The sequence below is a fragment of the Labeo rohita genome, chromosome 3, assembly GCF_022985175.1.
Source record: "Labeo rohita strain BAU-BD-2019 chromosome 3, IGBB_LRoh.1.0, whole genome shotgun sequence".
Classification (NCBI taxonomy): domain Eukaryota; kingdom Metazoa; phylum Chordata; class Actinopteri; order Cypriniformes; family Cyprinidae; genus Labeo; species Labeo rohita.
This window is the reverse complement of record NC_066871.1, coordinates 27963525-27989617: the sequence shown is the minus strand read 5'-3', so window position 1 is coordinate 27989617 and position 26093 is coordinate 27963525. Positions and strand designations below refer to the sequence as shown.

Genomic DNA, 26093 nt, shown 5'->3' with positions numbered 1-26093 from the left:
ATGACCTCAGTGCACAAATACATGTTTGCATACCTCGATGCAGGATCTCCAGAGGTTCCAGCAGGCCCCTGCGGAAAGCGTTAAAAGGGTCTTGGACGCAGGCGCGCAGGCTGAGTGTGCTCTGCAGGTGCGGCTGGCGGAGCAGCAGATCTCGGTATGCCTGCATCTGCGGAGCCCTGCACAGCAACGCTGCCACATTATGCACAAACTCAGGGACCAGGCAGGTGTACGCGTTGTCGGCCTGACAGTAATGGTACGCCACCACCTACACAAGAGAGAGTAGATATAAGCTGAAAATATTTATGTACTGACAGGACAATTTGGGTTGAGACCACACCTGTAAAACTGGATGATACCCTTAAGACAAGCATTTATAGTTAAAAAGTATACAATTTAGATTTTTTTTTTTTTTTAGAAAATGACCAATAGTTTCACTAGATAAGACCCTTGTGTAGAGCCCATTGAAGCTGCATTGAAACTCGGTTGGACACCACTGAAGTCCACTATGTGGAGAAAAATCCTGAAATGTTTTCCTTAAAAACCTTAATTTCTTTTCGACTGAAGAAAGAAAGACATGAACATCTTGGGTGATATCGTGGTAAGTAAATGATCAGGGAATTTTAATTCTAGAGGCTCTTGCTAAATGTAGGTTTTAGACAAAGAAATAGACAGAAAAAGCACAGACATATTTCCAGTATCAGAGATTTAGTGCAGGAGCTGCTTTCAGCTCCAAAACATAATGAATATTAAAACTTGCGAAAGATTCAAAGCTCAGGAGTTTTGATGTGATGAAGGGGTTTTATTAATGCATAAAACATTATGGAGTTTGAGTGCATCGATGGCCTTATTCCAATATTCTAAGACTGCTGCTTCCCTGGATTCACTTCATCACACAGTATGTGTGTGAGTGTGTGTATTCAAAAAGCTTGTCATCATTAGCAATGCAGACTCTGAGTATATCTAATGGCTGTGCTGGGAGACTCTCTGCATATAAATATTTGATAAGGCAACAGAGCCTTAATAAACCTTTGTGCTTAAAGAAATAGAAAGAGAGAAAAGCACACTGAGAGAGAGAGAGCGAGACAAGGAGCAAATTAATAAAAGAAGGAGACAATGGAAAAAAATGGAGAGACAGAAAGATAATAAATCAATAGAAGAGGGGAGGAGAGAGGGAAAGATTGAATGGCAGGCTGGATATATGCCCGCCCTGTTCATTATGTTGGTATTAGTTGGCACCTGAGAAGCCAGCCTTCTGAGCACCTCCTCCTGGCGTCTCCGCATCTCGGGTGTTCCAGGGCAGCTGCTTCCACTGACCAGTGTGCCGTGAGCAGACTGAGGCTGGCTCAAGGGCAGCGTGTCACCATCTAAAAGAAAGAACACGGTACGCATGTAACGAGAATCTTGTCATAAACTGAGACAATAACAGCTTTGACATTGCAAAGAGATAGTTCACCCAGAAATTAAACTTCTGTTATTAATTGTGTCAGTCTTCAACATGCATTCACAAGAGTACACGACACATGCGTGTGGTGCTGCTGACGCAGGAGCTGGGCATTCTGACATAGAACGTGCATCTCTCTTAGTTCATCATCTGTATATTTCGGTTCAAATAAGTAAAGCTGGGCAAAAAATTGCAAGTCATCCTCTCTGTTGAAATCTTCAAACGTATTTACGAAGACTGTTTCATGTACAGCGAGTGTTGTCTTCTGCTTGTAAACAAGGGGATGCGCAACCAGGTTCTGAATCAGAACGCCGGCTCCTGCGTCAGCAGCATCACATGCATGCGGAGACTGACACAAAAGAGATGAAACTGTTAAAAAAGCCGTTATTTTTTGTTTTCTTTGGTTTTCTTGATTTCCTCTAAAAAATGCTGGGTTATGCATTTTAACCCAAATGCTGGGCTCAGCTTGTTGGGTCATTTTATTGGGTTATTTTTAATATTTTTTTACCAAAGTGCTGGGTTGTTTTTCTGTAACTAAGCTCCTGGGTTATTTACGAAACAACCCAGCTGTTGAATTACAGTCAGAGTGTGGGCCTTTTGCGTCCGATACAGGAGATTTTATGCAACGCAACATACAAGGACGAGATGTCAATCAGCTGTGGAATGTTTGCATGATGGAAACACCTTTTGCCCTGCATAACATAAACTTATTTTATTTATTACAATACTGAATTTAATTTTAAGTTACAATATGTTCTTTAATCTCAGTTCTGTTTGTTTATGGGTAGGTTATGGAGTCAGTCAAGGCATCTTTCAGCAGTGTTGCCAAGTCTGCGGTTTTCCCGCAGAATTGGGCTACTTTGACACTGTTGCCACGAGTTGTAGCGACCCGAATAACGTCATACGTAGCCATTAGAATGTGAACTGTACCAGGGGAACACGGCCAAAAAACATGTAATTTACCCCCTGGAACGCAATTGGGCTAGTTTTGAGTAGCAATTGGGTGGGTTTTGCTGTGAAAATCTGGCAACCCTGTCTTTCAGCTACGAATGAAATGCGAGGTGGCAGTCTGAGGTTCGTAGTTCCCATGGCAAACAGCAGCCCATCACCGGCTTAGATTTTGCCAACACACCGACACAAGAATTAGCACTATTTTTGAATTACAGTGAATGGTTGAATACATTTAAATTAAAATGCTACTTTTAAATGTTACATTTTTTCTTTCTAAAATGCCTGTTAAACAAGTTTAAATGTATGTAATATTGTAAACTATGCTGTATTCACTCAAATAAATTCAATTTGTCTTCTATTTTTGTGCATGGGTGTTCTTGCTTAATAAGGAATGTTCATCTTCTGATTATTGCTGTAGCCTCTATAATTCTGTGTGTGATTTTTCATTTCCAGCCCATTTTAAGCCCAGCAATATATTATAATTTTTAAACAATAGTTGACCTAAACAAAACAACCCAGCATGCTGGGTAAAAACATTTAACCCAACTAGCTGGGTCAAAATAACCCAGTGTGTGTTCTGTTCAATTTTCACCCTGCGCTGGGTTGCCAAATAACCCAAGTTGGTTGTTTTTAACCCAGCATTTTTTGGAGTGTAATTTCATAAAATTAAGATGTCACATGGACTATTTTAATGATGTCCTTACTAACCTTCTGGGCCATGAACATGTCAGCTGTGCTGCTGTCTATGCAGGGTCAGAAAGCTCTCGGATTTCATTAAAAATATCTTAATTTGTGTTCTGAAGATAAACGAAGGTCTTACGGGTTTGTAACGACATGAGGGTAAGTAATTAATGACAGAATTAGCATTTTGGGTTGAACTATTCCTTTAAATGTATTCACAGTTGTATGATTTTCATCTCAATGAATCCACTCACGTTTTGGTGAGGCGTGTGGACTGTCAGAGGTGATCTGTCTCATGCGGTTGCCGTGGCAGCTGAGAGCCACCAAGCGAGAGATGATGGCCGTCTTGCCGAAGCCCACGTTGCCAACAATGACGACACCTTGATTGGCACTGGACTCGTTGCTGCGCAGACAGGCGTCCACTTCCTGGAACAGCCATTCTCGACCGGTGAAAACCGCATCAGGTGTCAGACTGGGCACCTCGAAGAGAAGCGGTTTCAGGGCGATGTCCGGTGGCCGGTATGGAGCAAAGCGCACTGCATCACGGGAAACATTAGAAAATGATATCAACGAAACAAGTCATACTTTATATATAACCTTTTCTCAAAGCCTCTCTTTCTTCTTCTTACAGTGATTTTATCCATCAAAGACAAAGTTTTACAAAACCTCTTCACACTGCAGTGATCATTTGTAACCAGGAGGGGGAGATGCTGTGTCTGAAAAAGGCCAGAACTGGCAGCTTACGCAAGCTGGAGCTGCAGTGTGAAACACCATGAATCAGTGGTCGTCGACGGGGTGCCTTGACCCATTAATGTATGGCAGAAAATACATCTGAAATATCACATCAGCCTCCATGCATCAAAAACATGCGCAGAGCTGTCACCGAGCCGTTGCCATGGTTACAGGAACCCAACCTTGGGGATGCTTGTTGCTTTTGTTCATAGATCATCTGTCAAGTTTATTGCCACCGTGCACAAAGCAAAATTTATATTCATCACAGTATTAATCCACCACACACGCTTGCTATAAATCATAGAGATTCTTAATATTAATTAAAATAATCCTCATCTAATATTCATATTCAAGTCTTCATTATTCTTGTGCGTATCATACGTATCATCATTAGTCCCAATTACTGGTAATATTCAAGGCAAGTGTCATGTCAAAGCAGGACGGGGATACTAGGAGGAAATCTTCAGCGCAATTAGCATAAATTATGTATAATTTCCTGACTGTATAGGATTATGTTTCAACAAGTGTGATGGAGCATATTATGAGGTTATTTATCCCTCCATGTGCATGTGGACTATTAATTAGCCTGATAACATGTGAATTAATTATCTGTGCATTAGCATAATGGGGTGGGTGGAGTCATGCAGTGTGAGGTGACCTTTATGAGCACATGTGGACGCTACAGCAAAAAACGCAAGAAACAGAGACGAAGGAGATGCCGAGCAGTAAAAAGGCTATAAAGAACTAGAGACAGGGAGGTAGTAATAAAAAGAAAAAAAAAGGGGGTGAAAAGAAACGTGAACTCATTGCTTTTTAGTAGCATATATATATTACAATTTCCTTTCATGGTACAGCTACAGTGGGTTCACATCCCCAGATATTGGTAGAAATGGCTTTTAATGTAGAAATGGCTTTTAATGCCTTCTGAAAGAGCATTATACTCATTTATACAACAGTTCTTTCTGGTCCTCGAATCTGATTGGCTGAGAGGAGTGTGATATTCTAGTGATATCAGAACTCCAACTGTTTCACCATTTGTATCACTCCGCTTGCGGTATTTCTTGTAGTGAGTGTCAAGGCGGACATATCAATGTACTATAAATTTATAAATAATACATATTATATTAATATCATAATACATATGATATGGTTGTATAAACGCAATATCACACTCGTAGCCATGCGATATGGCTGTATACCGGCACGCTGTGAATACTTATATTAGCCGTGCCAATATTCAGCAATATATCACGGGTACTTGTGTGATATTGCTCATACATGGAACCTTGGAAATGTGAAAAGGGTGTATAAATAATATACTATTTGGTCAATTGAGGCTCAAGCTATTGGAGTTCTGAGTGAATTTGAAAGGAAACCCAGACCTTCGAGGCTTGCTCCCAGCCGGCACGAATTTAGTATGTGTGGAGCCTTGACTGCGAGCTTTAGACAGCAGGCTGAGCTCTGACAGATGAGCCAGAGCTAATGCTAATAGGAAGTCAATACATCGATCCGGACAGGAGACAGATTATGGCACGGCAGTCCAAAGGGGAAACCGAGAACAGCAGGACGAGGGGGAAGAGCGATCTGCGGAAGAGCTGCGGAGTGTGTTGAGGGTTTTAATGGGACATGCTGTGTGTAGCAGAGAGCAGATGTATGAGAAGTGAGACGCACATAGACGTCAGTTCAGTTAACATTACATTGCAGAGGATCAGTTTAAAAGGGACACATTCTATTATTTTGTAGAATTCTATTTTTGTTTCCCCTATAGTCCATTTATAATGTTAATCACTGTTCCAAAATTACAGTGAATCTGCATTGAAACAAACAAAAAAGTATTGTATAAAGTGCTATATAAATGTATGTGACTTCACTTAATAATAATAAATAAAACCTTGCAGAATTTGCAAAAGGTTAATTATTTTACCAAAATAAGAGGGATCATGCAATTTTTTATATTTTTTATTACTGACCTGAAAAAGATATTTCACATTAAAGACATTTACATATAGTCCACAAGAGAAAATAACAGTTTAACTGATAAAAATGACCCTGTTCAAAAGTTTACACACGGGGTGAAAACTTTTGGAATCTGAAGATTCAAAAAAGATTCTGCAGCTTCTGAAGGGCAGTACTAAATAAAAAATATGACATTTAGGCAAAATAAGAAAAAAGTATGCATCTTCATTCTTTTCAAAAGTTTACACCTCCGGCTCTTAATGCATGGTGAAGTAAAAGAGAGGTACATGTGGTCACATACATGTAATATGCCTAGGAAAAGTATACACACCTCTCATGTCTGCTTGTCCAGATCGGCTGGAACCGGAGTTCTGTCGTGGCATACGCAAAGACGTGCGCAGCGGAGCCTGTCTCTGTTCATCCAGATACGCAAGATCCTCCAGGTGAGCTGAACTAGTGGCTGTGAGATAAAGAATGAGGAAAAATTATGCTATTGTAATATTTAAATAATAGATTTTAATAGCATATATTCAATATTAGCGTAATACGAAATATTTGGTGTGTGCATTGATGCTTGGGCAATATTATATTTAAAATATTCATGCCAATAACATACTCTGAAACTGAACACTGAAATAAATTCTGAATTTAAATTAAAAATTTAGAAAAAGTGAGAGAGAGAGAGACTGACAAACTCTATTAAATCTCAAGCCACCCATATACATATTCAACAGAGAGAGAATACACAACAATAACAGTAAAAAACAGAAAACATTTATTATGCACTTCTTCATTTCAGCAGCCAAGCAAATAAAGTGAAGCTATTAAAAAGAAGCATATTCTGGCATACAGGCTCCAGAAGGAGCATGTTGTTCCAAAATCAGAGAAAGTTTACAACAACATTAATAAGTCTGTCAGTTTAACGTCACCTGAAATTAATCAACTCTCAACTTTAGCCAAGTTGTAGTATTTTTGTTTAATAAACCATTTTCCATGGTAAAAGAATAATATCAGATTGTACTTAGATACTACGTTAGTAATTGATTATATAAGTAAAAAGCATGGTATTTACATTTTACTTTATTCACTTGCCTTACGAAGTTTAACCATAGTTTTGATATAGTAAATGTATAGTAAAGATGTTTTTATGTTTTTATTGGTTATCATTTGTATAACCAGATTTTTACTACAAAGACCATGGTTAAAGTACGGGTAGTGTTGCAAAACCATGGCCAATTTGTGGTTAACATGGTTTAACTGTATTAATCATGTTTTTTGGTTTTAATTGTAGTAAAAACCATAGTTGATTTTTGTAAGGGTACAAGCTTTTACTCAAAATAACTTACAAATGATGGTACAACATGATACTCCAAGCTATTCAACAAGGTACTTCGTAAGAAAACATGTTTTCTTTGACAAACTGTATGAGAGCTGGTGTTTGCTTAGCTTGTGGTTATTAGCTTTCATGAAAATGCGTGCATGAATTTTGAGCCCCTTTTCCTTTGCTAATGAGGAGGAAAGTTCATGGCAGCTTGATACACAAGAATATTAAGAACACAGTGGGTGGCCAGAATTTATCTCGCCTCAAAGCAGCTGGAGTGAGCTTCCGAAACCCTTTAGCAACAGCCAACATTATTGTGGCAGTGTTAGCACTGGCATTATGGACAAGTGACCACCATCAAAGTAAGGTGCAAGGTGCCACATACTAAGGAAAGCCTTTGGTTCTCTGCTAATGTGCTTAATCGAAGACAGATTTCAGAAATCCACCCATGGCCCCACGGTACATATGTGTACAAATTACAACTTCCTGTTGGTGTACATGTGTGGAACAACAGTTTAGTAATATAAACCTCCCCTAAGAGAACTACATGTTTGAACCACTGATGTCCCATGGACTGTTTTAACGATTTCCTTACTACCTTTCTGAGCCTTGAACACAGTAGTTGTGTCACTGTCTATACAAGGTCAGAAAGCTCTCGGATTTCATCAAAAATATCTTAATTTGTGTTCTGAAGATGAGTGAAGGTCTTACAGATTTAGAAAAACATGAGGGTGGGCGATTACTCCAGCTGAATAACAATGACCAATCAGAATCCGCCCGACTTTAAAGAGTTTAAGCTTTTAAAGTGGCAGACTACATAACCGCAGAATGCGCTAAAAATAAACAGAGCATTATTGGTGTGGATATTTTTATAGGTATAGTTCCTTTTGTGAACAGGCCTTATGATGCTTAGCCAGCACAGCTAACTGTATATTGGCAAAAATTATGGTTATCATTGGAAAATGTAAAAAATATCCCAGACACCAGCATTTCTCCCGCCCAACCCTACCACCTCCATCTGCACTGCAGACTGTCTGGCTGGCATGACTGTGTTGCTGGATTTACAGTCGCTTGAAATGCGTCACAATGACTTTGGCTCCCATCACTGAACTGGTGTTTTACAGCCCCACCGTGGCGCTGGACCAGAAGGCACGTCTGCATTTTGCACCAAACGTGTGAACAAGTGAACATCAACACATCTCTAAACTTGGTCTGAACATGGAAATCTGTTTGGGTCCTACATAATACTTTTATATGGAAGACAATAATATAATAACACACGCTCTTCTAGGTGATCAGACTACTGAGTTTCACCTTAAGGAAAAAAAATGCATCATGGGATTCTTGTGAATGTGCGTCGAAGACTGACACGGAGGAGAAGTATATTGTTGAATTAAAGTTGTTATTTTTGTTTTCTTTGCGCACAAAAAGTATTCTCGTAGCTTCATAACACTACGGTTGAAACACTAATGTCACATGGACTATTTTAATGATGTCCTTACTATCTTTCTGGGCCTTGAACGTGTCAGTTGTGTTTCTGCCTATGCAGAGTGAAAATGCTCTCGGAATCCATAAAAATATGAATTTCTTAATTGGTGTTCTGAAGATGAATGAAGGTTTTACAGGTTTGGAACGACATGAGGCTGAGTAATTAATGACAGGATTTTTATTTATGGGTGAACTATCCCTTTAAGTCAAATGCAGATATAGATATTCAATGTTTTTGTATATATGTGAAGGTGCAAGTGTGTATATGCAACAGGAAGTGAACACAGGAGAACATGTCAAGACTCATACCAGTCTGTCTGTTAGAAAGAATTATCAAATGCACTTTGATCCAGAGATCAGACAAGTTTTGAAAGGGGAAGATGATTTGAAAGACAAACTGAGGGAGAGAGACACACACAGAGAGAGGAGGTGAGGGAATGAGTGGGTGGGATAAGGAGAGAAAGAAAGAAATGAAAAGTGTGAGGGAAGAGAGTGAAAGACATGAAAAGCATGAGGGGTGAGCATGCATGCATGAGTAAGAAAGAAAATTGTGGAGAGAGAAGGTGAGAGAGAGAGAGAGGTGAGGAGAGTATGAGTAAAGACAGACAGATGTGAAGATGGATGAACAAATAGATCATGTCATTCACTCACTGTTGCCGCCAACTGCTTTCTCTTTACTAAGGTGCATGCTGGGAGTATGTGAGAAGACCGTCTTCTCATTTACACATCACACTTACTGTACTTCTTTAAATGAATTTTGTCACCTTTTACTCACTCTTATTTTTATGGTGCTTTTTATACTTTTTTATGTCACTTTGAAGTTATGTTCATTTGAAACTTTGCAACAATTTAGAAAGACTCTGGTGAAACAGCAGAACCATAGAACGACAGAAAGATAAACAGAATGACAGACAGAATCATAGAACGATTGATAGAACGATAAATAGAACGATAGAATGATAAAATGACAGTGATAGAATGATAGCATGACAGAATGATAGAACGATTTATAGATAGAATGACAGTGAGAGATAGATAGATAGATAGATAGATAGATAGATAGATAGATAGATAGATAGATAGATAGATAGATAGAAATAATGATTGAATGAAAGAACGATAGTAAAAATGATAGAACGATCAATAGAACGATAGAACAACAGAATGATAGAATGATAGATAGAATGATAGAATGATCAATAGAATGATAGATACATAGAACGTTCTAGAACGATAGACAGAACGATCAATAGAACGATAGATAGATAGAATGATAGAACAATAGAGTGATAGAACGATAGATAGAATGATAGAACGATCAATAGAACGATAGAACAATAGAATGATAGAATGATAGAATGATCAATAGAACAATAGAATGATAGAACAATAGAATGATAGAACGATAGATAGAATGATAGAACGATCAATAGAACGATAGAACAATAGAATGATAGAATGATCAATAGAATGATAGATACATAAAACGTTCTAGAACGATAGACAGAACGATCAATAGAACGATAGATAGATAAAATGATAGAACAATAGAGTGATAGAACGATAGATAGAATGATAGAACGATCAACAGAACGATAGAACAATAGAATGATAGAATGATAGAATGATCAATAGAACAATAGAATGATAGAACAATAGAATGATAGAACGATAGATAGAATGATAGAACGATCAATAGAACGATAGAACAATAGAATGATAGAATGATCAATAGAATGATAGATACATAGAATGTTCTAGAACGATAGACAGAACGATCAATAGAACGATCAATATAGATAGATAGAATGATAGAACAATAGAATGATAGAATGATAGATAAAATGATAGAACAACAGACTGATGGAACGATAGATAAAACAATAGAATGATAGACAGATAGAACGAATGAACAATAAAATGACAGAACAAAAATAGAATGACAGAACGCTAGATAAAACAACAGAACGATAGAACGATAGATGGAATGATAGATGGAACGATAGATAAAACGATAGAACAATAAAATGATAGAATGATAAGATAGGTAGAAGGATAGATAGATAGATAGATAGATAGATAGACAGATAGATAGAAAGAATGACAGAACGATAGATAAAACAATAGAACGATAGATAGATGGAATATAGATAAAACGATAGAACGAAAGAATGAAAGAACGATAGATAGATAGATAGATAGATGATAGAACAGCAGAGCGATAGAACAATAGATAAAACAATAGAATGATAGAATGATAGAACGGTAGGTAGATAGATAGATAGATAGATAGAAAGAATGACAGAACAATAGATAAAATGATAGAACAACAGACAGAACGGTAGATAGATAGACAGAACGACAGAACGATAGAATGATAGATAGAACGATAGATAAAACAGAACGATAGAAAAAAATCTACAGTACATAGAACTGGACTACTGAGTTTGACACGATTTTCTCAGATGTGGATCCAAAACCAGCAGCACAAATCACAAATCCTTCATAAAACTTGGAGGAGATTCACACAGACGTCCTTGCTTCGTTATAGCGGGGCGGCATCAGGAGCTAGGAGCCGCTCCAGAGCTCAAATGGCCCATAAAGCAGAGAAGAGGGGCACTTCTATAGCTCTCACAGTAATCACTATGTGCTTTTACTGACCTTGACATTTTAAGGGAATTGGAAACACGTGTCTGTTGACTTTTAGGGTCTGGATTACGTGGGATATTTCCTGTCTCCGCAGCTCACCATTCATGAACAGAAGTGTTCAAAGAGTCTCAGCTGAATGAGTTTCACACAGAGCTGACTCCAAATATTCACACGCGGTGAAAGATGAATGTGAGCGCCTGTAACTAACGGGATTTGACTAGATCAGCAAAACATAGAGGTTTCAGCCATTTTACAGCTAATCTAGGGTTAAACGAACAACTGACATGAAATGACTGAAATGACTCAAAGGAAATAGTATATGTAATTTATGTAATATAGTATAGTAGACTAAATGTAGGCTAAACAAATTATGCCACATTACTTCAGTTTTACTTTTATTCCAGATGCATTATATTATATTATATTATATTATATTATATTATATTGTATTTAACCAATTTAGTTATTATTAACTTTAGAATAATTAATTATTAATTTTAGAATTATTATTTATATTAACAATTATATATTTTTTCTATATTCATTTTTATATTTAAATTTATAGTTGAATCTAATCTATTTCAATAAGTAGGTTTTGGACTGGCATACTACTAATATTTCTAGTACTTTTTTGGAGGTATGTATAGTGTGCAAAGTAAATTTTCAACTATAATTGTTAAAATTTAAGAGTACACAGTGTGCGATACAGTGAGATACATGAAATTGTAAACATTGTCAAGCTCAGTTTCAGCGTCTTTCTTGACTCATTGTTTGACTCAACTGCCAAAAGTTGAACGAAAATTGTAAATAATAATACAGTATGCATCCTGCACACTGATATTTCACATAATAGTATTCTGATATATTCTTACAGTATTTTGAACATACTGTAGCCATAAATGAAAAAATTACAGGTGTGAAAACTTACCAGCCACAGAATTGGGGCGGGGCATGAGGTAGAGGGGGATGGAGTGGGCGGAGTGAGAGACGGAATGTTCAAGGCTCCTTTCTGGGATTTTGTTGAGGCTGTATGTGGAGGCGGCCATGTTTTCATCCACCCGATAAAGAAAGGAGTCTGCACCCATCGACTTCTGTGCCTGCCAGAGTTTCAGGCTGCCCCGTGAGCCCTCGCTGTGTTTTCCTCCGTGCTCGGCATTCTCCGAGTAACTCGTGAGCGTTGCTGTAGGAAAGCAATTCGAGATTTGAAAGATTTGCGAGTCGGTCATTTTTGTATATGATGTACATGATGATTACTGTTCCTAAAACAAGCTACAGAATGTCTCTGACCTATAATGCCGCTGTCTCGGCTCTCGAGTGTGGAGGTGGGACTCGTGATGGATCCGTAAGCACAGTCTCTGGTGCCCATGTTACCTGGGGCTCCGGCGGGCAATGTGGAGCAGGGGCTGCCAGGAGGGGGCGACGCTGTGCTGCTAGCTAAGCTAGAGCATGGGCTGATCCTCTGGGTCATGGAGATGCCCTGAATATCATAAGGAGGAGAATTTCACCCTCAAAATTACAGAGTTAGAAAATTACAGTAACTCCAACAGAGTTTAGAGCATGTCTCCTAACTTACCACAAGAATGACAAGCAATGAGCGAAAATAACAATTGTTGCTTGGTTTTTATTTTGTAGCCCAAGTCAGACCATCCAAAGTAAAATTTCACTGGTTCAAAATCCTACTCCAAGTTGTATAATACATATGTGGTCAGCCCCGAATTACCTTACATGTTCAAAGATCAGTAAATAAACAAATAATAATAATAGTACTACTACCACTACAAATAGTGCTACTACTACTACTACAAAATTATTATTATTTGTTAACTGTTCTTCAAACATAGCTATGAAGTAGTTCCAATAATAATAATAATAATAATAATAATAATAATAATAATAATAATAATAATAATAATAATAATAATATAACAATAATAATATTTTATTATTATTATTACTATTATTCCTTTTTTATTATTCCTTTAATCAAAAAAAAAAAAAAAAAAATAAAATAATAATAATAGTTATTAGATTATTCATTGGTTATTTTTACATTTATTATTATTAGGTAATTTAATATTATTGGTTAACTGTTCTTCAAACACAGCCATGAAGTAGTTTCAATAAAAAAAAAAAAAAAAAAAAAAAAAAATAATAATAATAATAATAATAATAATTATTATTATTATTATTGTTGTTGTTGTTGTTGTTGCTGTTGTTGTTGTTGTTGTTGTTATCATTATTGTTATTATTCCATTTTATGATTTTATTTATTTAATAATTTTTCATTATTATTTGTTATTATGAAATTATCAGGAAAATATAATAAATTATAACAATGGCATATAATGGTAATAATAATAATAATTATTATTATTAATATTATTATTGTTAGTTATTATTATTAAATAATTTAATATTATTGGTTAATTGTTCTTCAAACATAGCCATGAAGTAGTTCCAATTATTATTATTATTATTATTATTATTATTATTATTATTATTATTATTATTATTATTATTATTATTATTATGTTGTTGTTGATGATGATAATAATAATTATTATTACTATTATTTATTTTTATGATTTTTATTAATTTTATAAATTAGATATTTATAACAATGAGAAATAATAATAATAATAATAATAATAATAATAATGACAACAATAATATCAATAATAATAATAATTATCATTATTATTATTATTATTATGAATGTTGAGTAATAATAAATAGAAAAATAATGGTCATGTTTATATGCAAAGGCAGGATAGTGCATGTTTTTCTAATAAACAAACGTAAAAATATGCATTAGCTGAAGATGTCACTGGGCCTCATGCAAAAAACACTAACAGAAAAAAAAAAAAATCTGTAAATCATTAGTAAAACCGCTCTAACTTAAAATGTTCCAATCAACTCAACAGGCCAATTTACATAAGAATAATTGTGCAAACAATTGACATTTATGTGCTTGTGTTTCATGAATGAGGCCTAGAGTGTTCACTCATTGTTACACTGCAGAACTGTAGCATATTGAAGGATTTTTTGCTAGATCAGTGCACCAGTGCTTATATATGAGGGTCCTGTTCCAGAAAAGTAGCACCGTTGAATGACTTTCACACACAAAAATGCCCACAGAAGTGAAAATCTGCTGACTGGTATTTAATGATACAGTGCTGTCCATATTTCTGCTGAGGACTGCACACTCATGTGGAATTATCTCTTTTTATGGCCTGGGCTGACTTAAACAATTTTCCACTGTGACTCAATATTATGCAATTTAATACAATGTTATTGGCTTTATGGTATATGACCGAGAGAATGTTGAATTTTCAACTCTTAACCAAATGGAAAGAAGAGAGAAATTAGTGTATTATTTCGGCATGCTGCGGTCGGCTACAAGACATGAGTTACAAAAACCGACCGGGATGGCGGATCATTTTACCCAGCGGGAAGAGAGAGTGAGAAAGACAAAGTGAGAAACATAAACAGACAAAAAGAATGATAATGAAAGAGTTTCAGGAAAAAAAAAGTAAAGAGCGAGTAGAAAAGGGACATGGAAAGAATAAGTGGTTAAGCGAGTTCATGTCTGACTCGGGGTCTGCGGTGGAGGCCACATTAATGACATCATACAGATGGATATGAATTTCAGTCAGTCATTGGTACTTCTATCCAAAAGTTGTTTTAGATGATATGTTTTTCACAACCAAGAGGATGTTCTTTTAATAAAAACAACAATTTAAGGATAAATTTGCTCATTTGCTGGTGCTAAGAACACTGAATAAAAAATTGTCAAAACAGTTTCACAATCAGTTATAAAGAAACGACAAGCAGCACACTGAATTTACAAGATCTAATATAAGTCCCAGGTGTCCCCAGAATGTGTCTGTGAAGTTTCAGCTCAAAATACCCCACAGATCATTTATTATATCATTTTGAAAATGCCTATTCTGAGTGGAAGCAGCTGTTTTTGTGCATGTCTCTTTAAATGTAAATAAGTTGCTGCTCCCCGCCCCCTTTTCCAGAATAGGGCTGTTCCTTTACAGCTTGTACTGTATCTCTCAGGCCTTGTCCACACTAGTACGTTTTAGTTTGAAAACGCATCTTTTTCTTTTTTTTTTTTAACTTTGTACACTCTTCATATCACAGTCCTGCAAAGATGACAGAAAATGTACTCACAATTGCTGTTCGCAGCAAAACATGAGGGATTAGATCAGACATAGTGAATCGGGAGTGAATTAGACCTGGACGCGTCAGTGAATGGTGAGATATTTTCCAAAATAAAATAATCCTGGCAGGAGAATTTTAGGCTTTATGCTTGCGCAGGTGTTCTGCACATTTTCTGACGTTTCAGTGTGCATGAGAAATTTTGGGGAAATGCTTGAAAACACATGTGTGGACAAAGAACGTTTTAAAATGAAAACACAGTTTTCAAATGTATCTGGATTAATGTAGACGTAGCCTACATTAAACATCTGTGTGGTTTGATTATCATGTCTATTGTGCTGAAATCGTGTTTTAAACCAGATTTTTTAAAAACTTCTGATATAGGGTCTTCTGAGAGCACACATCTGAAGCACGTGCACAGAAAGCGGCTGTCACACGGCATGTGAGTACTAAACTGAGTACTAAGCTCTTTCATGTCTTATTGCGCTTGAACGGTCAAATACACACAAGTTTATGTTAAAAACACACATGACTTACAAAAATAGTCAGTTATGTCTGTGAAGGTAAACATCTGGGAAAGCTGGGTCATTTGCGAAAATACAATGACGCCACCGGGGGCAGAAATGTGCAGATTAAGGGGCGTTAATATTGTAATAAGATCCCCTTTCTATGTCACGGGAGAGCAAAATCTGAGCAGCTTGTTTTTTCACAAGCTTGCAGAGAAAGGTTACAAAAAAAATTACTGGGTTGTTCTTTTTCATTTTCTGGTTTGGTGGATACCCTGGGAACCCCAGTACTTAAACAAGGAAAAAGTCAGATTTTCATGATATATCACCTTTTAAGTAAAAAGACTGAAACAGTATTTTCTTATAAACATACTCCAATAATTGAAAAAAAAAAATATTTACTGTGAAATTAACCTTGTTTTTCTTCAAATGTGCACTGAGAATTCTTCATTTCTTTGTGTGAAACTGTTTTAATGATTTGAGGCGCACTGTCAAACCACCTACATTGGAACGTCTGCTATGACTGACTGAAAACCCCTGAAAAATAATAATACTTCACATTTCTTTTCACTATGAGCCAGCAGCGGCTCTAAGCCAGATCTCGGACTCAATAACTTCGCAAATATTTCTAAATAGCTCTACACCTTTTTGTCCAATTCAGGGTTCAGTGTGCGTGGGAGAGATTGGCTCTGAATTGGTGTTTGTGGCCTTTCGGAGACCACGATTGCTTGGCAGGGTCCAGCCTCCAAAATAGCTCTGTGGAGGTCTCGAGCAGTTCTGCCCAGCTGTGGACGGCAGGAGCCTTGCGTTGTGCGATACATTCCTGGACTCTCTGAACTATGTGTCGGATCAATGAGGTCAAGCTGAGCTGAGAACAATTAAGACGGAATGAAACGCTTCTGAATTTAACCAACGGAATGTTCGAAAGAATCCAGTGCTCCATTCAAGAGTTCAAAATATCATTTTAAAAAACGGCGAGGCTGTTTTTTTTTTTCTTAGTTACTGCTAAGATGTGTTTGGAGCTTCTACACAACATGTTCCTCAGCAAAGATGTGCTTAGCCTTTTGATTCTTTTTGCCAATAAGAGGTGCACTTTCAGACCAACTTCTCTTAAACATACAGAGACAAATCCTTACCCCGTTCAGCACTGAACTGGAAAGCAATTCCAGCTGCAGTGCTGAACCGATTCCCCACTTAGAGTCTCTGCATTATCCTGTCTTCTTGTGCATTTGTTGTGAACGACCAGTCTATTTACATACATGTCTGTTTTAATGTATTGACAAATGAAATTAATTTGACTAAATAATCAGTATAATCAAGCAATTAATTCCATTAAAAATAAAATAAAATCACAGTCCATCTGACATTATATTTCTGTACTGTATATCAAATTAAACACATGTTGGATTCAATTTCTTTGCCTTGAAAGGTTTCTAAGCACTCTAAACTCAAAAGCAGATGTTCACTGGAGAATCATGGCTAAGATCAATGTGGACTGTAAATAGACTAGCAGTAGGGGTTTCAGCATCTGCTGTCTGCGACATGCCTAGTTAGACCCGAACCAGCACAAACTGCTGCTGTTCATCCAAAAGCCAGGAACATCTGTCATGATTTAGAGAGCAAGAATATCTGTGTTTTTGAGGTAGGGAGCCGCCCACTAACAAAACCCTGAGCTGCAGAGAAGCACCTCCTGCCATCACTAGGCAAAAAAGACACTTTAATTCTTTTTAAAAGAATAACGAGAGAAACTGGATGGAGCGGGAGTGGCTGAGACCATCAAATATGTATATCAAACCTGAGGGTCATCTTGTTCCTCCATGCTGTACTGTGCTCCACCAGGCCCTTCGTTCACTTTATCCCCGAGCAGGAACCCCAGTCGCGTCATCAGTGTGTTGGCGGCCTCGTCTACAGACGGAGGAGGACCTAGTTCCTGGCTTTCTTCCCCTGTGAGAGAATTAAAGAAAATGAGAGAGGTAAAATAATGTTTATAAAGTCAAAACCCACATGAAGCCATGTTCTACAATTAATTTGCTTCAAGTAAATGCTGTTGTTGCATAAGAGCAGCAAGAGCACACACACACAAGAGCACACACACACACAATTACAGTTGTAAAACTATAATAAAAATAATATGTAAAAATAATCTATTTGTTGTACAACAGTTTTTTCTGTTCCTCGAATCTGATTGGCTGAGAGGAGTGCAATATTCTAGCGATAACAGCACTCCAACTGTTTCACCACTTGTATCACTCCGCTTGTGGCATTTCTCACAAATGCGCTGAGCAGCGCTGTCATCGGAAATCACCCTTAACAGATGAAAGGATAGTACGACAAAGATATCGCCACAACGGATACTTAAACTAATGTTTCATTGTGAACGTGAGATTGAGCTGAAGAATGAATGCTGTATCAGATGCAAGCAATCACACTCGCTCAGTCCATCTCCCTCTCATAATACTCTACATAATACAGTGAGCTTTTAATACAGTAATACAATAAGCTTTCAATAAAGCAACTCAACGTTCCTTCCTAACTAGTTCTAAAGGGACGTTTTTGAATTGGTAACGACGGGTTGGGCTCAGCTGATCAACTATCAAACTGAGATTTGAATCTGTAGCAGAAGGAAGTAGTTCTGTACAAAAGAGGGTTTTTAAAGACACTCTGTTATTGTTTCTTATGCATTTATGCACTCGCGCCTTCAAACTGTTGTATAAACACAATATAACACTCGTAGCCATGAGATATGGCTGTAAAACTGTAAATCTAAGTCATTTTGGCATTCAAAGAAACTGCTTTCTTTGGCTTCTATGACAACATAGTGATTTTTATGATCTTTGCAATTCCACATTGTCCAATGCATGAAAGTATATCTTGGCAGTCGCTACCACATCCAGACTTTATGCTGCGTACCTGTGGTCTCTTCCGAATGTCAGCCTCAAACAACTCCACTGGAATGAAATTTGGCCATTTCTGACTTTCAGTTCTGTTCACTGTCAAACAACCCCATCATACATCTTAAAAACCACATGACACAGCAGATAAGAAGATATAAAGCTGCCACAGTGCCAAACTCACTGTTGTGAATTAGCAAACAGACCAGCCCAAAACCCCAAAAGACCTCAACTGTAAAACACCTCGTTACACTAAACCACCTCACAATCCCTATCAGTAGGATGGGTGTCGTAGCGTTTCACAGATGAAGCGTCTCAGCCTGTGCATTCATATACACTGAATCGCTAGACTTCAAAAGAAGAGGTGTCCCACAGTGGCTAAATCCACAGTGAGAAAAGCTTTTTCAGGATTAGTTTTTTTCCCCCATGCCTTTCACCCCTCACCATCAGAACAGAGCTGAAGAGAACCGGCTGCAAAACAAACTGAGCTTTTCCCAGAAATACCGGGCGAGTCGTTACACCTCTAAGGCACAGACTCATCTTACTGTCAAACCCGTCCTCAGAGACTCGAAATTTCTCTCAGATAGACCAAAGCCTCAGGCAGCAGCGGCTCTGCACAGCAGCTACACTTAGATTTTATAAGTTGCCCTAAAAAGTAACTTTACAAACTGTCTAAAAAGAAAAAAAGTCTTTGTATGACAGACACCTACTGAGTTCTGAACAAGAAAGCTCAACACAATAGATGCTACAGCTAACTATGCTAATTCAGTCAAAGCATGTCAATGGCTGTCTACACCTCAAAACCCTAAAATGAGCATAGAGGAACTATTGGGTATAATAGGAGCATTTCAGTATGCACGTCTGGGCATATACATTGGCTATTTTACAATCCCTTTATACAAACAGCTAATAAAATGCTTCAGCTAATTATGCTAACTTGCCACAGCATACCAAAGCATGCCAACTGTCATCTATGGCTGTGCCTTAAAACCTCATGCGTTGACCACTTTATGGGCATATCTTAGGAGTGATTTGATTTAAAAGTATGAATTGCAACTACAATGAATTGCACCTAAATTTTTGTGACTTTAATTAAAGCTAATATAATTTAAAATATTAGATAAATTGTTAAAACTACAATAAAATAAATCAGTTGAAAGAACATAAAATTACTAAAAACGTAATTAAAATAAAAATGAAAACTAAAATAAATAATTACAATACTAATTTAAAAAAAAATAAAAATGACAAAGGAACATAAAATGACTACAACTTAAACTGAAATGAAATGAAACCTAATAAAATAAAAAATACAATAATAACAGTAAAAATAAAAAAAATTAAAAAACATTAAAATGACAAAAGAACAAAACTACTAAAAGTTTAAATAAAACAAAAATGAAAACTAATACAATAATTACAATAATAATAAAGAATAAAAGATATATAAAAATGACAAAAGAACAAAATTACCAAAAATTAGACTAAAATAAAAATTAAAACTAATAAAATGGTTATACAAATAAAAAAACACTAAAATGACAAAATAACAAAATTACAAAAAATTAAACTAAATATATATATATATATATATATAAAACTAATAAAGTTAGAATTTTAAAATAAAAAACACATAGGACAAAAGAAAATAAAATTACTAAAAAATCAAAATAAAATAAAAATAATACAATAATTACAATAATAAAAATAAAAAAATACAAAACGACAAAAGAACATAAAATGACTTCAAATTAAACTAAAATAAAAATAAAAACTGCTAAAATAATTACAATAATAATCAAAAAACTATAAAACGACAAAAGAACAAAATTACTAAAAATTTTAATAAAATAAAAAAGAAAAGTAATAAAAATAACTACAATAATAATAAAAAATAAAAACCTTTAATAAAATTTAAACTAAAATAAAAATGAAAACTAATTAAATAAACAATTACAATAATAATAAAAAATAAGAAACTATAAAAATGAAAAAAGAACATCAAAAATTTAAAATAAAAACAAATTAAAACAATTAAATAATTGAAATAATCATAAAAAAAACTATAAAATAACGAAACTAAAATAATATATAAAAAGCTAATTCAAAATATTAATAAAAATAGGTAACACTTTATTTTAAGGTGTCATTGTTCCACATTACATATACTTACTATTATGTTAATTAATTATGCATAATTACATGCAAGTAACCCTAAGCGAAACCTTAATCCTAACCCTAACCATATAGTAAGCACATGTAGTTATTTAATATTATTCAGTACTTAAATGTATGATTACACTGTAACATGGACAACTTAAAATAAAGTGTAACGAACACAGTACTGCATATAAATAATACCAAAATAACAAATTCAAAATTATGCAATATCATTCAATATTAAGTTGCTGTATGTACAAGCTCATGACTTATTTGTTAGATACCAAGCAGGAATAAATCATACAGGTTTCGCAAAAGTGATGCATTCATAACAAGCGCTTGCCACATTATTCGCTCGTTGTTTTCGCCAAGTTGAGCATTTTGCATCTGCACATGTCGTTGTCTACGCAGCCACTCTATAAAGCTGTGCAAAGAACAATACTTTTTCCAGACAATATAACCAAGCCTACAAATTGGTTTCCTGTTTTGAATTTTGTCTCTCTATAATACAGGAATCGACACGTGGGAATTCGTTCAGTTGAACATACGCAGTCTCTAGCAATAATCACTCTTTTATTTATATATTTATTTTTTTGTTACAGTCGCAACACAAAACTGTTGTCATGGCAACTATGGATTTTCTAAAGATTGTGCTGAAGCATCTGTCACTTTCATTCATCCTCCAACCAAACATTCCACCGAAATTTTTCCTCCATCGCTCCCTGGTTTCCCTGTACCTCCGGCAGGATGTATGTCACTTGTGACAGCATATAATAAAGTTCAGAAACCCGCTAATGACACCAGCAGGAGCTGAAATAGCACAATGGTGGAAAACTCTGTTCATTACAAGCACAAAGTCAGCAAGGTTTGTTTTTCCTGCGCTCTCTTTTTATTCTTTTGACCCGTAATGTCATCCGTTTCAGAAAATGCTGTGTCTCTGGCCCACAGATGGTAAGAAAAAGAAGGAAAAAAGAAAAAAAAAAAAACCATTCTGAACTGATGATTCACAAACATGCCAGCAAACGGTGGTTTAAAGGTAAGCCTGAGGATGCAAGCAAAAGTAAATATTCAAAAACATCCACATATTTGTGGACCACACACATATCTTGAGGCATAACCATAAACAATCATATACGCAAACTCATGCATGACAACCTTGCAGCTAAAAGAACGTATTAGTGCACTTCTTAGGTGACAAAACCAATGACATACACATCAGATGTTTAAGTCGTACGTCTCATCTGTAACGCCCCCATGGGAGCCGCTTAAAGTTCCACTCTTTAACTCCACCACAGAGCAACAAATTCAGCTCTGCTTCCTGTTTCGGACTCCCCTGGGGGAGGATGGTCCCACGGGAAAACGTGTTGTTTGTGCTTTCACAAGAGCAAAAAACATCAGCACTGCGGGGGTTTAAACCTCGTCGTTCGTCATGTCGCTGCCTCTTGTAAAACCTACAGCGCTGCATCAGTTATAGGAATGAAAATGTCGATTGGTCCAGTGTGTCAAAGGTTTGACTTACGGCTCTTGATATGCACTGCTGGGCTTTTAAAAATGGGAGCAGAAATCACTGGCCTTTAACAAAACCACACATGCAAAAAGTCTGCTAGCCTAGCACAGAATGTAACACTCAGCAAAAAGGGGGAAAATAGAATTTGTGAACTTCTAATAGCAGGGTTGCAGTTAGCAAGGCAGGGTGCATTTAATCTAATAATTCAAATATCATTCCGTTGCCTCTGACACAGGGTTTCCTACACTTGCAAAAGACTGCATAACGCCCCATTAAACTGCGGGGCAGCCAACAGTTGGCCTACCGTGACTGTACTGCAGCTGGACACACTGGAGCTCTTTCTCAAGCACACATTACAGGGCTTCCTGGACTCCCTTCCTGGATCACACTCGAGCTAGATTTTATTCGCTTATTTATTTATTTAAAATATGCTGCAAACCGAGGCAAAAGTTGCCACTGCGATGCTAGGGAGCTCTGGAGAGGTATAGATAGAATGATAGAAAAAAAATGAAAGAAAGAACAGTACGGCAGACAAACAAAAGACAGACAGAAAGAACGATAGCTAGAATGATAGCTTGTGTGAAACAATAGAATGTTAGAACGTTGGAACAACAGAACAACAGAAAGACAGAAAGATAGATAGAACTATAGATAGACAGAATGATAGCTAGTGAGCTATACAGTAACAGAACAATAGATAGAAGAAAGAGACAGAAGACAATCTAGACAGACAGATAGACAGATAGATAGATAGATAGATAGATACAACAATAAATAGAATGATAGAATGATAGAAAGACTGATAGAACGATAGATACAACGATAGATAGATACAACAATAAATAGAATGATAGAATGAAAGACTGATAGAACGATAGATAGATAGATAGATAGATAGATAGATAGATAGATAGATAGACAGATAGATAGATAGATAGAATAACAGAATGATAGAATGACGGAAGAATAGAGCAACAGAGATGAACGAACGAATGAACGAACGAACGATAGATAGATAGATAAATAGATAGATAGATAGATAGATAGAATAACAGAATGATAGATAGAATGATGGAAGAATAAAACAACAGATAAACGAACGAACGATAGATAGATAGATAGATAGATAGATAGATAGATAGATAGATAGATAGATAGATGATAGATAGATAGATAGAAAGATAGAAATATAGATAGAACGACAGCTAGCGAGCTATACAGTAACAGAACAACAGATAGAAGAAAGAGACAGAAGACAATCTAGACAGACAGACAGATAGATAGATAGATAGATAGATAGATAGATAGAACAATAAATAGAATGATAGAAAGACTGATAGAACGATAGAACGATAGATAGAACGATAGATAGATAGATAGATAGATAGATAGATAGACAGATAGATAGATAACAATAAATAGAATGATAGAAAGACTGATAGAATGATAGAACAATAGATAGAACGATCGATAGATAGATAGATAGATAGATAGATAGATAGATAGATAGATAGATAGATAGATAGATAGACAGAACGATAGACAGATAGATGGAATGAAAGAATGATAGATATAATGAAAACAATAGAACGACAGATAGAACGTTAGACAACAATAAAATGATAGAACGATAGAATGACAGATAGATTAACAGAGAGACAATGACAGACAGATAGAATGACAGAACGACAGAACGATAGATAGATAGATAGACACATAGACAGATAGATAGACAGATAGACAGATAGATAGATAGATAGATAGATAGACAGATAGATAGACAGATAGACAGATAGATAGACAGATAGATAGACAGATAGATAGATAGATAGATAGATAGATAGATAGATAGATAGATAGATAGATAGATAGATAGATAGATAGATAGATAGATAGATAGATAGACAGATAGATAGATAGATAGATAGATAGACAGATAGATAGATAGATAGATAGATAGATAGATAGATAGATAGATAGATAGAACAATGTTTCATCCATGTCTATGGCACAAATGGTGCAGAAGTATAACGCTTAGAGATGAGGGTTTAAAAAAGGGACAGAAACAGAGAAACAAAACGAGAGACAGAGAGGAGACACCAAGCACAATTGGATGGGCTAAATTACATTTGCCCGCGAGCAATGCCGCTCCAAAAAAACAGTCCATGTCCGAAAATAACATCCCAAAGCTGGTTTGAGTAAACCAAGCAAAGTTTGGAGGCTCACAGGGAGGAGAAGACGGCTGCGCGATGACAGGGTAGCTGTCTGAACAGGGCGGCACAACGAACAAGCCAAGCACCAAGCTGCGGACCGGCTGTGCTGGCGGTTTAGAAATAGAAGGCACAAGAAAAAAAAAAAAAGAACAACAAAGGGCCTTGCAAACAAACTCTTGGCTAAATAAATAGGCCAGAGAAAAAGCTGGTCTGTCATTGTGAGACATTTTAAGCATGAAAAATGCAGCGTCAATTGAGTGGAAACACTTGAGTCTGCTTTCCAGAATTTAAGTGGCCGGTTGAGACAGCTAACCCACACTGGTTTACAGATCATCTTGTACTACCGTGGCACAGAGATTCATCAGATTTCCTTTGTATAATGCCTGTTAACAAGTTTTCTAGCTTCTTTACCTTCCCAGTCATACACCACATTTGATGGCAACAATGAAAATCATAAAATGACTGTTTCAGTGCAGCCGCACAGCAAAACTGCAAAAGTTCTAAAATGAAACCTTGTTTATACAACTCAAATCAGTTTTGTTTTTCCCATTTGTGAACAGGAGAAACTTACATGAATCTATCTTTCACAAACGTGATTAAAAAGAAAAATCAGCTATAAGTTATTTGAAATCGGATTAAAATACTTTTTAATGAAAAGTCTCAGTTTGAACAATCCAACATCATTTGTAATTTGTCGTCATTAAATGTACCCGCAGTGACAGAAGCAATAAACATTTATTAAGCGCCAAAAGAATTGACTTCCTAATGAAAGTTTAATTAGTCTATTTTGACTTGTTTTTCAACAATCAAAAGCAAGATAAATGTATTTGAGAGGCAACACTGCATGAGATATTAAGACTTGTTTTCAGAGAATGTATTTTTTAATGAGTGTGTTTTTACTTGGATTTAACTCTTTCATAATTCACCCTTGTGTCATTCCAAACCTGTACTACTTACTTTCTTCTGTGAAACACAAAAGAAGACATTTTGAGAAATGTCTCAGTTTATTTTAGAATGGCAACCAAAAGGCTTCAGCTACCAACATTCTTCAAAATATCTTCTGTTTTCCACAGAAGTCTGGTTTAAAATGACATGAGTGAGTAAATGATCACCTTTAAAACAAGTGGAAAAAATCTGTCAGTGCAGTAAGAAAAACAGTGAAAACAGTGTTACTTATCAAATGAATTTGAGAAGTTTAGATATTTAGCTAAAAAATAACACTGAATTTTGTGCATTTATCCAAAATGACTTGCACTGCATCCAGATATACATTTCATCAGTTCATGCATTCCTTGGCACTGCTAGCACCATGCTGTACTGTTAGAGCTACAGGAATGTAAGACAAAAAAAAAGGAAAACACCGAATATGATAAGAATACTACGCCTCATGTAAAACATTATTAAAGTTGAACCACGAGTTGCCATGTTAT

At 36.1% G+C, this 26093-nt stretch overlaps 1 protein-coding gene across 1 annotated transcript in view; it reads right to left on the bottom strand.

Annotated features, from left to right (window-relative positions):
- Positions 1-26093, bottom strand: part of tanc2a (tetratricopeptide repeat, ankyrin repeat and coiled-coil containing 2a) — a 151041-nt gene that overhangs the window by 21272 nt on the left and 103676 nt on the right. Inside the window, 7 exon segments of the mRNA XM_051103493.1 lie at positions 34-265; positions 1237-1364; positions 3328-3609; positions 6093-6221; positions 12148-12399; positions 12507-12696; positions 17688-17836. Of these exon segments, the coding sequence (XP_050959450.1) occupies positions 34-265; positions 1237-1364; positions 3328-3609; positions 6093-6221; positions 12148-12399; positions 12507-12696; positions 17688-17836 (1362 nt within the window).